Raw genomic sequence first — 15,949 nt, 5'->3', positions numbered from 1 at the left:
CCTCTTACTTTCCCTCTCTTTGCTCTGTCCATTCCTTTCCTCTTTCTTCTCTTCTCCTCCCCCTCATCTCCTCTCTTCTCCTGTCCTTCAATTACCCCTTACCTCTCACCCCCCCTCCTCCTCCTCCTCCTCCTCCTCATTTTTTCTCTTCACTTCTTCCTTCCCTTTCCCATCTTCTCCCCTCCTCACCGTCCGACGCTCCTCTCCGCTCCTCTCCACTCCCGTCCCGTGGTGAGGTCACTCCCTGTCACATCACATTGCGTCTCAGGCCAATGTAAGCCGACAGCCGCCGTCACAAAAGGCAGGCACCCCTGAAGTTGGACTGGACCTACTCATGAGCGGAGACCATCAACCAATTTGTTTGATATTTTCATTCAAGAGGATGCTTGTTTAAAAGTGTGGCTCTGAATTATAATGAGTTGTGTATTTTGAAATGGATTGGATATGGCATATGGTGGGATATGGAGTATGCTTCACAAATTATTGTGAGAAATGGCATTGGCCTTAAAGGTGAAATACACACATTAAAATTGGGGAAACAATCTTTAACTCTCATGATACCTACACACTTTTGTGCCTAACTGTCTAATTCTTTTTCCATCAACATATCTTTCTTTCATCTTGATTGGCATGTCTGTGACCTTGTTTAAACCTGTGTGTGCGTGTGTGTGTGTGTGTGTGTGTGGGTTGTGTGTGTTTGTGTGTGTGTGTGTGTGTGTGTGTGTGTGTGTGCGAGACAGAGCTCTCAGACACTCATCACTCTGTCAAACCCTGTTCTGCTTTCATTAGTCTGAGCTCCGTCCTCAACCTCCTCCTCTGATTAGATTGACACACGAAATCCTCCAAAATACAGAGCAATTTAAATGATATTCATTAGGCCAATGACAAGAGCTGATGGGAGGCACTAGAGAAGAACAGTCTCTCTCTCTCTCTCTCTCTCTGTTTCTCTCTCTGTCCCTCTTTTCCCATTACTTCCTGTCATTGTATTTTTTTCCTCATCGCTAAGACAACAGACAGCAAATAAAACAATAGATAAACAATACAAATAGCACCAAACCAACAGGATATTGGGGAATGTTACTGAATGCGCGCCTCTGCTGCACTGTCCGTGTTGGAAGATGCGTTTGCATTTATCTCAGTAGATGAACAGTGTGCTGCCTTTGCAGATGCAGAAGTCACCCCAAAGGCTAATTTTCAGATCATGCCTAATGATCCGGAAACAAACTCACAAACAGCAGACAGCCATCAGATATTTTATGTAAGTCATCTCTGGCCAAAAGGCTCGGCTATGCAGCCATCCTTCAGTAGACACAGAGCCGTTAGTACTATGTGCTTTTGCATAATGTAAAATACCATTTCAAAGGCTACTGAAGTTCAGTTATAAACCTCTTAAACACCCGTGTAATGGAGTCTGTTTGAGAAGAATGTGAAAATGGTGCAGTGTTTTATGATAATGAGCTTGCGGTGTGAGTGATGGCTGTTCGGCGCACCGAGGGTTAATTAATCTGCTTTTGCAAGAGAGCAACTCAACCATACTAACAGGATTTAACAGAACACAAGACAATGAGAGGGAGAGGATCAGACGTGGAGGTGTGGAACACATACAGACCAAAGGACACTGACAAGAGATCACTACGCCCCTGAAACAAGCACATCAAATATATCTTCCAGGGAACATGTGAGGAGAAATGTTGTTAAGGGAACAGTAATTGTAGAATTTATCCACTATTATTTCAGACATATTTATGTTATGCAAAGACCAAAGAAATAATGATCATTTAAAAAAAGGGTTTTATGTTGAGTCTTTAATAGTGTATGGTATTGATGTCTTATGTCAAAAGTTCTTCGATCAACATCTTGTCACTGCGTTATGTTAATGACAATTGTTATTAATATGTAATTATTTCAATATCACAAAAAACAATTGCAAAGAAAGAAAGTGAAAACATGTAATCTTATGACAAAAAGGCTTTTTTAATAATTACCAAAGCGATATTAACAACAGATACAATGCAACATTCATAACATTCGTGATTGATAGTAAAGGTAATTATTTAAACAGGACATTTTATTATTGTGGAATTTTTTTTCAATCATCCTTAATTAACAGACGAAAGTGTACAATATGGACAACCAGCCTTACAACAAAAACACAGACTCTTATCTTTATTATGTTGTGTATTTTTAGGTAATATGGAGAATAAAAACAATCCATCTGAAACTAAATATTATGCAATAATACTGTGCAAAACAACATTGGTGCTTTTCTGCTGAAATTAGCTAACTTCTCTATGTTAATGAAAAACATTAGTTTTTGAAAGTGCACTAACCCATCCAGTAATACATTTGATTGTGTATATATACATGAACTTAAACCTTAAAATCTCTGCTTATACAGGATCTTATATTATGAACACAACGTCTACTGTATGTGCGATGGTAAGCAGCTCTTGAATATGACATAACTTATTCTCCGTGGAGAATACTCACTGCTTTTCATTCCAGGCTGACGCTGATATTTAACTTGTTCATTAAAGACATTTAATATAGCATTTTAAGATACTTCGTTCACATGTACAAATAATATTTTGGAAATAATATTTGTTTAAAAATATCATAACATATAATATATCAAAATAGAACTATTCACCACAGTCCTAAGTTGTCTGTTTTGAAATAGGCAATGAAGTGTAAATGTGATTTTTTGTTTACTCAAAGTTTGTGTCTTTTATGCGTTTTCAACAAAGTCAGTCTTGATTCCAGGAACTAATCTACGTCTCCATTTTGAGACCTTTCGGTGGAAGGTCCTCTGTTCGCCCATGTATTTGGCATGTATGGAGTCTAAGTGCATGCTTGCTTGTGAAAGTCTGCTTGCAAAACTTGCAGCCAAGAAGCACACACTTCCCTTCCTCGTACAGCGAGGGCAAATGAGAAGCCGCTTGTTTATCAGCCGGGGCTTTGTTAGACCACACCGCCTGCTTTCTGAGCTGCTGAGCTGCTTTCTCCCCCGAGACCTTGGCCAGGTCCTTGAGACGGAAGCCCAGGTGGGATTCCAGGTGTTCTACGTAAGCCGACGGCGTCTGGATCTGTGTGGAACACTGGCTGCAGAAGAACGCCGGCTGGCCCGAGTCCAGGTTCTTCAGGAACTTGGTGCGGCCTGAGCGCCTCAGCTGGTACTTGACGTTGGCCAGCCAGTGGCTGATGGTCGTCATGGAGAGGCCCGTGACGTGGGAGATGTGCGTACGCTCCTTGAGGCTCAGGTCCGGCGGAACGTACTGGCCCTCAGCTGAGCGCCGCAGGCTGGCGGTGAACTGCGCCTGGAGGATGAGGAGGTGCTGGACGTTCCAGTTGGACTGCCGGCCCTTGCGCCTGTGAGACGGCACGTCCTCCTCCGCATCTCCTGGCGTTGCCACGGCTCTCTCGCTGCTGGTCCTCTCCAGGCGTCCACTGTGTTTCGTGGCCTTCGTGACGACATGGGATTGGGTTAGGTTGCGCACCATGTCTGAGATGTCCGCCAGAGCACTCTCCTGAAAAGCCTCGCTCATGGGGAGAGGTCTATCTATGGGTGTGTTTGTAGGGGGCTGGCTTGGCAGCACAGGTGGATATGTCGTGGCTCTGAGCGTGGCTGATGTTGTAGAAGATGCAGTCAAACAACGAGGCCTGTCGCTCTTGCCCTTGGACAAATCAATTGGCTGGTCTTTGTCGACCTCCTGGAAACTTTCGACACACAGTTCGGTCTTCTTGCTGTTTGCAGGAAGGGGTGTTGCTACAGCAACCTTGTCGGCCATGCTGTTACTCATCTTGAAGAGCATGCTCATAGGATCTGCCTCTCGCATAGCAGGCTTGGCCACTTTGCCAAGATGCAGATTCATCACTGACTGTAGTGCACTTAAGGGATTGACAAAAGGCTGCTCTGGCACTGAATGGTTGGTAATAATGGCAGTGCTAGCGTCCAAAGCAGGTCTGGGAGATTTGACTAGATCAGTCATCTGGCTCTCTGGCTCTGTCTCGCTCCTCTCCTCTGCTACATTACTCTCTGTGTCAGAGGGCTGCTCTGAGCCAGTTTGCTCCAGTGCGGCTAAGGGCTGCAGTTCTTTGTGTGGGCTCTGGTCAGCAGATTCCAAAGACCGACCACTGTCGGGAGTAGGACTTTCCTTTATCACCAGAACTGCATCAGCTTCCACAGGCCTCATCTGTTTCTCCACTTTCGCCATCTTCTCCGTCACTCTCTTCACGAGCTCCTGCATGGCCTGCAGGTTGACCGGGTGACAAGAGGGTGGGACAAGAGAGGAGGAAGTGCTTTTATTGGCCTCTGAAGTCAGTGATTGACATGCAGGAGATGCAGGGGAGTGGCTGCTGGCAGGTGAGGTCAGCCCTTGGCTCTTGCCCAGGGACGGGCTTTCTCTGCTGACTGCAGGACACCTAAGGCCAGAACTCCTGCCAGGAATGACCTGGAATGGACTGGCCATGCTGGGCAGCTGGTAGGCAGCATGAATGCTCTGGTAGCCGCCCCAGCTGGGCGACCCCGTCTGCGCTTTGTGAATGGCTGACGAGACCGTGTTCTCCAGAGACTTCAGGATGTCCGAGCCCAACTTGGGGCTCTCTTTCAGGTCCTCCTCGGTCAGATAGTTGTATTTGGAGGACTTCTCGACTTTCTGGTCCTCAGACGAGAGTAGTGGGCTGTGCTTGCTGTCGGAGTCCTCCTGTTTGAGGCCAGTGTTACGAGAGGAGGGGGACATGCAGGGGGATGAGAGAGAGGCAGGAGAAGAGGACAGGGAGGAGGGAGGCAGTGGCACAGTTTGGCTCTTCTCTTCTGTGGGGGAGGTTGGTCCGGATAAAGGGGCAACCTCTGATTTTTTCATGGCAATGTTATTGACGTTAATGAAGTGCCCCGTGACAACCATGTGGGCAGTTAGTTCCTGCAAAGAATCATGGGAGGTCCCACACTCCATGCACTTCAGAATCTGTGATTTGTGAGACTCAAACTGCCACGTGCCGCCACTCCCATTGTTTTGATTTCCATGGTGATTGTTTGTGACAACAGCCCCAGCATCAGGGAGCTTCTCTTGGTGATTCTTACTGACGCAGGACTCTTTTGGAGGCCTTTCTTTGGACTGGGGAATGAGAAAGTCCAGGTCAACTGGGAGTCTCTTTCTGGACTGGGCCACCATCTTTGCCGCCACGGATGGCATGGGCTCCTTCAGCGGAACCTTCTGGTAGTGTTTGGTCTTGATCATGTGCACGCTGAGGTCCTGCAGCGACTCGAACGAGTGACCGCAGTACATGCACCTCAGCACCTTCTGAGCGTCGTCCTTCCCCTCCATCTCCAGCAGGGAGCGCTTCCGCGGCTTGGACCAGGACTTGGCGCCGCTGCCATCCTTGGAGTGGTTGTCGTCGCGGTAGTGACCCGTCTCGTTCATGTGCACGGTCAACTCGACCAAGGTCTCAAAGGCCAAGCTGCAGCCTTTACAGCGGAACTTGCTGGCGCCGGTGAAGATGGAGCCGTACAGCCTGGTGCTCTGGCGCTGAAGGTGGATGGTGCTGACCAGGCCTGGATCCTGGATGACCAGAGGGAGAGGGCTCGGTAGGGCCTGCTGCTGGAGGGTCTTGGCCATGGCTGACTGGTGCCAGTCAAAGGCACTGGTGCTGCCACTGCTGCTGCTGCTGGTGGTTGTGGCACTACTGGGGTTGGCAGGGCTGTTATTGGGGAATGGCATGCTCTCAGAACTGGGCTGTCTGAGGCCCAGTGAGGACCAGTAGGAGTTGGTGAGGAAACTGCTGTATATGGCCCTCATCTGCTCCAGGCTGCTTGGACTGATGCTTCCGGAATCTTCCGTCCCCGGCCGGCGCTTCCGCGAGCCTCGGCTGGCCACCTCCTCGTTTTTCACAGAGTCACCAAAGTCAGACATGCGGTCGCTAGGCTCGCTCAGGTGGGACTCGCTGTCCAGGTCGTGGGAGGAGAGGTCAGTCAGGCAGGCGTCCTGGTCACTCTCAGGGCCTGGTGTGAGTGGGCCAGACCGTGGGCAGGAGCTGTCCATCTGCAGTCTGTGGTCAGTGGCTGGGTCTTCATTGTCCAGCACTTCTCTTCCTTCAGCTGTCTGCTCTGGGGTGTCTTCTGGGGAGTAGGCTGGGGAGGGACAGACATCCATTTAGAATTAAGAACCCAGGATCAACAGGCTGGAATTCTTATTCAATTCACAGCACAGCACAGAGCACAGAACGTTCATGATGATTAAACAGACCATAATTTCTGTCTTAAAAACAGAATGAAAGTGTTTACTTGTTATTAGTTTTAGGAGTTTGCAATCAAAAAGCAGAAAAGTGTCCATAAAAAGGATCATCTAATGGTGACTTCTGACATCATTGACACATTTATAAGCACAACAACTTGAAACACTTGCTAAATTCCCCAGAAATGCTCCAGATTGTGGAGGTGACCACTGTATATTAGATGTGCCCACGTCAGCATACTAATGTCAATTCCCTGCGTCTCCAACATCCCACAGAACCCCACAGGAATCCCCAAGCCACCTCTGGCTCTTCTAGAATCTTCTACTGGGCCTCACTGGAGTTTCAGGAGAAAGACATCTGAATAAGACCATGACATGCAACACCTTGTGATGTTTCATCAATCTTTCCATGAGTCATGCAATGCTAAAGTGGCTCCCTGGGATCCAGGGTGTAAGCTGAAGTCAGATAGAGAGAGATGAGGAGGTGGTTGAAGGAGACGGGCAAAAAACATGGCAATGATGATGTTTTGTAAGACATGAGTGCACACACACACACATCACACACCCAGATGTACACACACACACAACACACACATAGACACCACACACCCAGATGCACACACACACACACACACATAGACACCACACACCCAGATGCACACACACACACACACACAGAGAGAGAGAGAGAGAGAGAGAGAGATAGAGGTTAAAAGGGAAGATGGGAGACAGAGTCACATAAGCAGCCTGTCACTTCACATCATCAACAACACGAATGCACCTCAGACAGGTGAAGTGTGTGTGTGTGTGTGTGTGTGTGTGTGTGTGTGTGTGTGTGTGTGTGTGTGTGTGTGTGTGTGTGTGTGTGTGTGTGTGTGTGTGTGTGTGTGTGTGTGTGTGTGTGTGTGTGTGTGTGTGTGTGTGTGTGTGTGTGTGTGTGTGTGTGTGTGTGTGTGTGTGTGTGTGTGTGTGTGTGTGTGTGTGTGTGTGTGTGTGTGTGTGTGTGTGTGTGTGTGTGTGTGTGTGTGTGTGTGTGTGTGTGTGTGTGTGTGTGTGTGTGTGTGTGTGTGTGTGTGTGTGTGTGTGTGTGTGTGTGTGTGTGTGTGTGTGTGTGTGTGTGCGCGCGTGTGTGTGTGCGTGTGCGTGTGTGAGCAAGGGCCTGAGTCTGCCAGGGCATCTCTGTCTGACACATTTACAAGGACAAAGCAACCCCCCTCTCTTTCTAACTTTCTCTCTCTCTCCACCATCCTCATCTCTCCTATTCTTTCCCTCCTTCTTTTCTGACCCCATGGCATAAGAAGCTATAAATCCATTTTTGAAAACATTAATAAGTCAAGTCAATTAAAGTCGTGTTATTTATTTGTGTATTTCAGGTAATATCAATAAAATTGCAGTTCTGTTGTTTTGATTGAGTGAAGATAAATCAAATAACAATACCCAACTACATTTCCACCGAAATTACTTGAAAAACAAAATTAAAACAAATGATTTATGAAAATGCATTAAAATGGAGGATATAGCGTTTTGAAACCAAACTCTTTATATGTCTGTGAGTCTTTATATGTGTGAGTCTTTATATGTGTGAGTCTTTATATGTGTGAGTCTTTATATGTGTGAGTCTTAATGTGTGTGTGAGTCTTTATATGTGTGTGAGTCTTTATGTGTGTGTGAGTCTTTATGTGTGTGAGTCTTTATATGTGTGTGAGTCTTTATGTGTGTGTGAGTCTTTATGTGTGTGAGTCTTTATATGTGTGTGAGTCTTTATGTGTGTGTGTGAGTCTTTATATGTGTGTGAGTCTTTATGTGTGTGTGTGAGTCTTTATATGTGTGTGACAGTGTGAGTCTTTATATGTGTGTGAGTCTTTATGTGTGTGTGAGTCTTTATGTGTGTGTGAGTCTTTATGTGTGTGTGAGTCTTTATATGTGTGTGTGAGTCTCTCAGTCTCCATCCTTCTCTCTTTCTGTGCTTGATGTATCCTTATGGCCTAGTTATGCTGCAAAACACACATTGTGTCTGGGCAGTGTGAATGAGTGTCACCATTTGTGTCACCATGTCCACTAGTTTTGCTTTTGAGGACATGTCTGTTGGCGACAGCACACAATATCAATCACTCAATAACAATGTTTGAAATGTTTGAAGAACAACAGAAAAGAAAACAGAAAAGACTGTTTCATTTTTCATAGGTCTGACCATTCACTCCTCCATCCCTACTGAGTGCGATAGAGATCAAGCTCCATCTGTGTGGTGATAGTGATAGCTATATACTTTAGAATGCCATCGCTGGGAATCTAATCAGATATGATTCGCTGAAGCATGAAATAAACAAATCTCTCATTTTATCATCGGGCCTCTCAGTAGTTTTAATCCCAGGAAGCATGCTAATGAAAATGTTCATCAGCGCTGTACGTTGCATCTGCAAAATGAATACTGTACATAACAAACATGGATAACGTTTTCTCTTGACCCTGAGCCAGTGGTTTAAATCTTATTTGAACATGCACAATCAATGCACACAAAATCGTAGGGATGCAACAATTTGGTGGAATCATGTTGGTGGCAACATTGGTGGCATGCACACTATGCTTAAATATGGTGCTATATATGGGAGTATATTTACCCTGTCAGTCAATCAGTCTGTCTGTGTGTCTGTGTGTCTTTGTGTCTGAGGGACAAAATGACTGAGGCTCCCATCACCTGACATCTGACCCCCTGTGTCTCAACAACACTCAACACTCCTCAGAGGATGGACCCAAAATGTCTTCTTAGACAAAAGACCTCGTTAGCACACACACCGACACACACTTTCAGAGATGCCTGGTTTAACTCAAATTAACAGACCTTAAAACGCTGAAACACACACACCTAATCAACAAAAATGTTAATAATGCACATGCAACAACTGAAAACACACAGACATCCACCTCTACAAACCCCATCATCATCATACACACCAACTCATCACTCATCAACTCATCTGAACACGCCATTAGCAACCACTTCATCAATCACTTCATCAACAAACAGCTAATCATCTTTTAATCATCTTTTACATCTGTGCCTGCATTCTCTCTCTCTCTCTCTCTCTTCATTCATTCTCTCTCTCTCTCTCTTCATTCATTCTCTCTCTCTTCTCTCTCTCTCTTCTCTCTCTTACTACCTCCTTCACTTCTCTCGCTCTCTTTCTCTCATCCCCCTCTCTCATGAATACAGACAAATAGAAGTGTGTTCAAATTGAAGTCAGCTTGCTTGCAGCATCTGTAAGATGTATGATCAAAATCAGATCAGTAATTAGAATTGTAATATACATGTAGGAGTTTGATTGACAAGTACAATAAAACACGTATCCTTTGAAAATGTCGCAGTTAAGCATGTTAACACACATAGATATATAACACACACACACACACACACACTTACACACACACACACACGCACACACATACAAATACACATATAGATTCTTGCTCGCACAAGCTTGACAGGAGACATTAGAGCCCAAACAGCTTCTATTTACACAGTGACCCCTCCGCGGCTGCCCGCACAACCGCCCGTCTGCACTCGTCTCGTCCACTCCCGCGGTGGCGGAGTCAGGCCACTGGGCAGGAAGAGGGAAAAAGGGGCCATAATAGATGAGTGACAGGCTGGGGGAGGCAGCCATACTCCCCTCAGAGATTGGGGTTGTCACCGGGGATCCATTACCTGCCAGTCTCCGGTGATCAGGCCCGACAGGCCTGATCAGAGGCTGTCAGTCAGGGCCAGTGTGCCTGGCAAACGCTCAATCCCTCCCCCACCCCTCCTCCTCCTCCCTGGCTTGGCTCGTAAAAAGAAGGCCAGCCAGGTGTAAATAAAACGACATCATCACTTCCCCCGTCTGCTCGCTCGCGTTGTCCCGGAGACAATTACGCCGACGACGTTACGGCCGTCTGGACCACCAAATTGCTCATGCTCGGACAAATACGCACAATAGCCAGCTCTCTCCTCTCCAGCGGCCCCACACCACCACCGTCCACACCACCACCACCCTCTCTCTTCCCTCGTCCACCACCTCCCGCACCACCATCACCCTCTCTCTTCCCTCGTCCCTGCCTGTCCACGGCGTCTAGATCAGCATGAAAGGATACAATGGAGGAATAAGAGAGGGATCATTTCATCCTTTCTGGACCAGATGCTCAAGTACAAGGGGCTGCTGCCAGAGGGACATGACCACCTTCTGTCTAAGAAAAGACCAGCAGTGCAGAAATGTTAAATGTCTCCCTGTTCTTTCCGGCCTGAATTTGTGCTAAACTGAGACGATGACTAAAGCCTCTGTCTGTCTAGACACTGACATAAAAATGAATGATTTAACATAGTGCAAATGAAAATACATTATTTTTACTTGTATTATGTTAAATCATGTCCTTCATGTATCTGCGTTAAAAAGATGGCTTTCCAATTTATCAAACCACATTATGTTACAATTACATAAACCAGTCTAGTTTTGTATGACAGAACTTTATAATGTTCAATAGTCATTCCAATTTAGCATTCCATCATCTGAATGAATCATGTTAGGTAGTGTATACCATGTAAAGAAAAAGGGAAAAAGAGGGGTTGTCACAATACTAAACCACAAAACATGGAATTACACAAACTAGTCATGTTTCTCTTTCGACACAGTGCTATTACATTGACCTAACATATTTTGCCACAGCAATGTATTTATCTAACAGAATGTGAAGCACCTAAGTAACTACTAAAACAGTAAGGCAATTGATTGTTGCCATGTTTCCATAAGCCTTTGCAAGGGCACTAAGATAATCAAGCAGCTATCAGTGTTGCCAAAAGGTTTTACATTAGTTGTTTTTAATGTTAGTTATGCCAGATCTTTGAGATGAGCCATGCTTTGTTCCTTTCATAAGTGCATTATGTATTAAGCATGCCCTCGATATCAGTGGTCCATATCATATCACCATGTCAAACTACAATACATGCTTTTGAATGATGTGGCACATCTTAGGCAGAAGGTTTTATCTCAAGATGAAGTAACTGCAAATTATCTTCTATTAGCATTGACACTGCAATATTAATTGCAACATTTAAATGCCTACTCTCAGTACATGCCTCTCTACCTGTATAACACAATGACATTGAAGTGACAAGTATATTTCATGTAGGCTAGTATTAGTTGCTCATACTGGGTCATCATCACAGCATGAACATTTCATTAAATGTACCAACAACCAATGTCCACATTACAATTAAGTCAATCGAATGGGTTATTTTTCTAAGTGTATGAAGATGAGCTTCCTCACTTGAAAACACAGCTTTACTTGCTCAGTGAGTGAAAACGTATGTGTTTTAGCCTGTTCCTTCTTCAGTGAGTGAAACGTATGTGTTTTAGCCTGTTTCTTCTTCAGTGAGTGAAACGTATGTGTTTTAGCCTGTTTCTTCTTCAGTGAGTGAAACGTATGTGTTTTAGCCTGTTTCTTCTTCAGTGAGTGAAACGTATGTGTTTTAGCCTGTTTCTTCTTCAGTGAGTGAAACGTATGTGTTTTAGCCTGTTTCTTCTTCAGTGAGTGAAACGTATGTGTTTTAGCCTGTTTCTTCTTCAGTGAGTGAAACGTATGTGTTTTAGCCTGTTTCTTCTTCAGTGAGTGAAACGTATGTGTTTTAGCCTGTTTCTTCTTCAGCGAGTGAAACGTATGTGTTTTAGCCTGTTCCTTCCCTCCGTTCCCATTTCTCAATGTGGTTTAGCACGGGTCATGAGAAGATAATGAAAGCGAGCTCTGCCCTGGGCGTACTATGATCTACAGTATAAATCTTCAGTCTGTATACGCAGGGAGGTTAAATGTATGGAGCATTAATGTCCATTGAGGGGGATGCGAATGACTGGCAGTAAAGCAGAGAGGAGAGCTTAAGGGCACCTCAGGAAGGCCTTCACAGGGCACGGGGGTTCACGCTGTATCTTTTAATTCAGCCCCGACTGATTTACAATCCCACGCAGGAGGCGACACCCAAATCCAATTATTGTGCGCGGCTTGATTGACAACCTCTCTGATTTAGTAAGGTAATAAAACAGTAATGTGGGTGTTTGGTTTCTTTCTGATGAAAAACAAAATAGCCAGAGGGGTCTGTGGCGTTCGTGCACACACACACACACATATACACACACACACACACACACCCTGGTGATTTATGATGCATGGAACAATGGTGTGTGTCTCTAAGATACAAGCCATCGCCCCAAAACTTCAAATATGCAATAACGTCTGTGTTTGCCATCTGTCCACATGACTGACTGTCGAATGTCTGTCTATCTGTTCTCTCTGTCTTTCCCTTCTTGCCACACATACACACTCACACATGATAAACACACTCACACACACACACTCACACATGATAAACACACTCACACATACACACTCACACATGATAAACACACTCACACATACACACTCACACATGATAAACACACTCACACACACACACTCACACATGATAAACACACTCACACATACACACTCACACATGATAAACACACTCACACACACACACTCACACATGATAAACACACTCACACACACACACTCACACATGATAAACACACTCACACACACACACTCACACATGATAAACACACTCACACACACACACTCACACATGATAAACACACTCACACACACACACTCACACATGATAAACACACTCACACACACACACTCACACATGATAAACACACTCACACACACACACTCACACATGATAAACTGTTATTTTGTCTATCTTTCTGTTCTCTAACTAACTGAAACAGTAGGGCACTATGTGTGTGTGTGTGTGTGTGTGTGTGAGTGTGTGTAGTGCACACATGTGCATGTGTGTGTTTGTGTATATATGTGCTTGTCTGCAACCCCCCTCCTCTCCTATTCTGTCTTCACCTAACCTCCAGGGTAGCTATTGTTGTGTGTGTGTGTGTGTGTGTTGTGTGTGTTGTGTGTGTGCTATTCTGTCTTCACCTATCCTCCAGGGTAGCTATTGTTGTGTGTGTGTGTGTGTGTGTGTGTGTTGTGTGTGTGTTATTCTGTCTTCACCTATCCTCCAGGGTAGCTATTGTTGTGTGTGTGTGTGTGTGTGTTGTGTGTGTTGTGTGTGTGTTATTCTGTCTTCACCTATCCTCCAGGGTAGCTATTGTTGTGTGTGTGTGTGTGTGTGTTGTGTGTGTGTTATTCTGTCTTCACCTATCCTCCAGGGTAGCTATTGTTCGCCTCCCTAATGTGCACTTGTGATTGTCTAATGTGTGTAATCCATGGTGTGGAGGGTCACAATCTTCACAACGAATCACCCAGTTACACCAGCCCAGCACAAACACAATTACAAGATCTCTCTAGCCTAGAGGAACATCCCCCCTCCCTGACATTTTTCTCAGCTACCCACAGCTTTTTCACATTATTTTCATTCATATTCACATCCATGTCAAACCTTCCAAATAATATCCCATCATAACATGGGATATACACCCATGTCACCAAGTCTTACTCATATATAATTTGGCATAACTCATATTCAACACTGTTGACTTCATGGAAGGGATGATGATAAAAAACCCAATATAAACTGGACTATGTGTAACATGAAGGCTGCTCAGGTATCCCACAGAAATGTGTTTATATGAGAAGTGTTCAAATGGGAAGTATATGGGAGAAGTGTTTATATAGGAGAACTGCTCATATGGGGAGTGTTCTTGGTAGACTAGACACAGAGCCAATATCGGCCTGGACCAGGACCGGCCATCCAACCAGGACCAGCTCAGGCTACTAGAGCCTATAGTCTCCAGGACCAGGGTCCCAGGAGCAGTGGGAGTTACCTGACAAGACTGCAGAGGAAAACATGCAGATACACACACACACACACACACACACACACACACACACACACACACACACACACACAAATGTTCACCTAAATGTGCATATAAAACAGATGTCTAACTGCCAAAAAAGCCTTTCGTTTCACTAAACACAACATTGAGACTGTTCCCTGAAGACATCCATAGCTCCTGTCCTTATTTTAGTACATAGCTGAGAACAGCTCAAACTGTCACCCCCTCCTCTAAACAGTCACTGGCAGTGGGCATGTTTCCATCACACAATCTCACACTCTGCCATTCAACCGCCCTCCCCAAACACACACACACACACACACACACACACACACACACACACACACCCCTTCCCCCATGACCACACGGCGTTGCTAACGGATCTCACCTGGCACGGGTGATTGGCAGGGTTTCTGAATCACTCAAAGCAAACATCTGCTTGCTCTGATCGCCTAGCAACACAGAGGGGAGGAACTCAGCCCTAAGATGGATGGCATCATTACTCTCCAGAGGAAAGAGGGGCAAAGAGAGAGTGAGAAAGAAAGGAAGAAAGGAAGGAAGAAAGAGATGCTAAAAGGAAGAAAGAGAAGAATGAAGGAATGAAAAACACAGCAACCTTTGTTGCCTGCCCCAGGGTAGCCCTTCTCTGTGGCCACATCGTGACTTTTATCTGAGAGCAGGGAGGCAGTCTGGTCATGTTTTTCCATACAAAATGAAAATAGAACCAAATGTTTATCACTAGATTTTAATCACAACAAAATCTTTTTTTCGAGATAATAAGAACATATTAAGTTTCAATATGTTTCAATTATGTCATGATTGCTTACAGTAGATGGGGGCAGAGTAACAGTGAGTATTGTATCCTGTTGTGTGTGTGTGTGTGTGTGTGTGTATGTGCAGGCCTGTGCATCTGAACATTTTCCTACGTGTACATGTATACTGGTGTCGGGTAACACACAGCAAGAGCAAGGCTATCCATCATACAGAAGACATACCAAGCCTTGCTTTCTCTCTCTCTCTCTCTCTCTCTCAACAACTCTCACTTTCTCTCCCTCCCTCTCTTTCACTCTCTATCCCCTCTCTCTCTCAGGTTACAGCTTAACACAGCATGTCTGAATTATCCACAATGATGAATGGCTTCATAAGCCTTGTGTCCTTCATTAATCTCTCTCTCTCTCTCCCTCCCTCTCTCTCACTTTCTCTCTCTCTCTCGCTCTCTCTCTCCACCTGTCTGTCTCTGTTAAAGCAGTATCTATCATTCTCCTGTGGAGGGGTCCAGAGTGGCTGAGTGAAGCATGGGGTTCATTTACAGGCCATCTCCACGTGAGTGATGCCTGTCAGTCCTAAATACACACACACACACACACACACACACACACACACAAACACACAGTCTCTCTCTCTCTGTCTCTCTCTCAAACACACACACACACACACACACACACACACACAGACCAACCTACATGGGATTTTTATCTCTCACTCACTCCCTCTCCCCCTCTCCCTGTATCTCTTTCACACAGCCTATATACAAGCACAAATACATTACGCATGAGATATATGTGTGGACACAGATGTATTTATGTCTTTATTTATGGCCTCATGGAAAAGATGAACTGAGCAATAGAAATACTCCTGAATGCACTTCTGGATAGTGGCTTCATCTGTCCACAGCAAGTGATCAGGGTACAGAGGTCTCTCAGTTTCATATGTGGACACCTTGTATCGGCATAACTGCAATAACAAATATGTGCAATGTGCAATATGTGCAGTATATAATAAAAATAAATGTTATTCTCTCATTATCTCAGAAATGCACGCATGCATGTGTACACACACACACACACACACACAGACACACAC

At 45.1% G+C, this 15,949-nt stretch overlaps 1 protein-coding gene across 2 annotated transcripts in view; it reads right to left on the bottom strand.

Annotated features, from left to right (window-relative positions):
* Positions 1–1,983: 1,983 nt before the first annotated feature.
* LOC143107441 (teashirt homolog 3-like) overlaps positions 1,984–15,949 on the bottom strand; it is an 18,720-nt gene continuing 4,754 nt past the window's right edge. For both annotated transcript variants that reach the window (XM_076271490.1, XM_076271491.1), the window contains exon 2: positions 1,984–6,127. In XM_076271490.1, coding sequence (XP_076127605.1) covers positions 2,772–6,127 — 3,356 coding nt within the window. In that variant the 3' untranslated portion in view covers positions 1,984–2,771. The remainder of the gene's footprint in view (positions 6,128–15,949) is intronic.

This window comes from Alosa pseudoharengus, unplaced genomic scaffold (assembly GCF_046254945.1).
Source record: "Alosa pseudoharengus isolate Yale_2024_CS ecotype anadromous, Long Island Sound unplaced genomic scaffold, YU_APseudo_1.1 YU_APseudo_1.1_scf_10, whole genome shotgun sequence".
Classification (NCBI taxonomy): Eukaryota; Metazoa; Chordata; class Actinopteri; order Clupeiformes; family Clupeidae; genus Alosa; species Alosa pseudoharengus.
Note: the sequence above shows the minus strand (reverse complement) of the source record. Positions and strands in the feature narration are given on the sequence as shown.